The sequence below is a fragment of the Pygoscelis adeliae genome, unplaced genomic scaffold (genome assembly GCF_000699105.1).
Source record: "Pygoscelis adeliae isolate BGI_AS28 unplaced genomic scaffold, ASM69910v1 Scaffold445, whole genome shotgun sequence".
Classification (NCBI taxonomy): domain Eukaryota; kingdom Metazoa; phylum Chordata; class Aves; order Sphenisciformes; family Spheniscidae; genus Pygoscelis; species Pygoscelis adeliae.
Window position 1 is genome coordinate 1515629 of NW_008824894.1, and position 1515 is coordinate 1517143.

The 1515-nt window shown below is 62.6% G+C and overlaps 1 protein-coding gene across 1 annotated transcript in view; it reads right to left on the reverse strand.

Moving 5' to 3' along the window:
- Window positions 1-762: 762 nt before the first annotated feature.
- The window catches only part of UNC13D (unc-13 homolog D (C. elegans)), a 21859-nt gene continuing 21106 nt past the window's right edge, over window positions 763-1515 (reverse strand). Inside the window, exons 31-32 of the mRNA XM_009324616.1 lie at window positions 976-1181; window positions 763-869 (exon numbers count right to left, since the gene is read on the reverse strand). Of these exons, the coding sequence (XP_009322891.1) occupies window positions 763-869; window positions 976-1181 (313 nt within the window). The remainder of the gene's footprint in view (window positions 870-975; window positions 1182-1515) is intronic.

The following is a 1515-nucleotide window of genomic DNA, read 5'->3' on the forward strand; positions in this document are numbered from 1 at the left end:
GTCTCCCGTGCCCTGGGCGAGGGCCCCGGCTGCCTCCCGGTGCCGGCACAGCCACCGCCAGCGGTGCAGGCCTCAGCGCCATCCCAGCTCCCCATCCTGCTTCCAATGGGAAAATTGGACAAAATCGCTCATGTGCCATCTCCTCCCGCTGAAATCTTGCAGCCGGCTGCCCCTTCCCGGCTTAACCCTATCGAGAGGGGCAGCCCTCACCGTACCCCAGATGCCTTGTCCCACCCCGCTGCACTGCTGCTGGCTCAGGGCCATTGCCCCAAAGCACCCTCTGCACAGATTCAACCGATGCATCATGTTGCTTTTAATTTAAAATAAGAGGCTTATCCACAAGAAAAAAAGACTTAAAAAAAAAAAAAAAAGGCAGGTTTGGCCACAGGTTGTCCCCACCCCAAGGAAGTGACGATGCGTTTGCATTGCCCTGACGCAGTGTCGCGGACAGGAGGGTTGGCGACACGGCCGGGCAATGCGGCACCGACAGTGACTGACAAGCTAATGGGGACGGGCAGGGACAGCCACACATTTTCACATTCCCCGCGTAGTGTTGCTAGTCCAGACAGGCAAAGAAATCCCCTGAAATACCGTGTGCCCAGCCTCCCCAGCCTCACGGGAGCATTGCTACCCAAAGGTGGGGGTGAGACGGGCGCTGGGAGGTGGTGGCCCCTGTCCCTGTGGCCCCTGAGGATGGCTCCTGCTCCAGCACCGGCAAAACTCCCGGGGTCCCGCTGGCCAGATCCCCTTGTTCCGGGACCCTCACTCCATCTCCTTGGACTGCTTGGCTCGTTGCTTGCGGAGCTTAACGAAGGCCTGAGCCTCTTTGTCCCCCTTCCTGGACTCCAGCAGCTGGAGGATCTCGTCTCCTGCCAGAGAGGAGGGGAGAGATGGTGGGAGTTGCTTGCTGCAGCCCCCTCCTGACGCCCCGGGGGCTCAGCAGGGCTCAGCCTGGCTGCTGCACCACGCACGTACCGGTGGGTTTGGGGTGGGTGAGGGGGAGGCGGGTCTGGGGTACCCGTCCCGCGTCAGCCTGGTCCTCATTGGTGTCGAGTCCGGGCAGGTGGCAGAGGGGGAAGAAGGCTTCGCCCTCCAGGTCGTTGGCCCCCAGTGTGTCGTAATCGAACACGGTCAGCAGCAGGCAGGCCCCCTCCTGCCGGCACTTCTCGGGGGGGATCAAGCTGCAGGGGGATGGGATGTGAGGGACTGTCACATCCCATCCCCTCCGTCCCAAAATTCAACCTTCCCTCCAGGGTCCAAACAGGCTTCCCCAGGGTGATGCTCCATGGGAAGCCAACCCCCCGCACTGCACTGCACCCCTTCAAAGCACAGGGCCCCAGCACGGTCCCGCACCAGCCTGCAGGACCCAGGTGTTTGGGGTGCACCTACCCCAGCTCCCACCGTGGGACCCCACAGATGAGCCCCCAGTGGGGTGCAGGAGGTGAAATCCCAAGGCAGGACCCAGTTCCCTCAGCAGCAGCCCCATAGCAGGGGCTCGGTTGAAGTGTGGGGGGG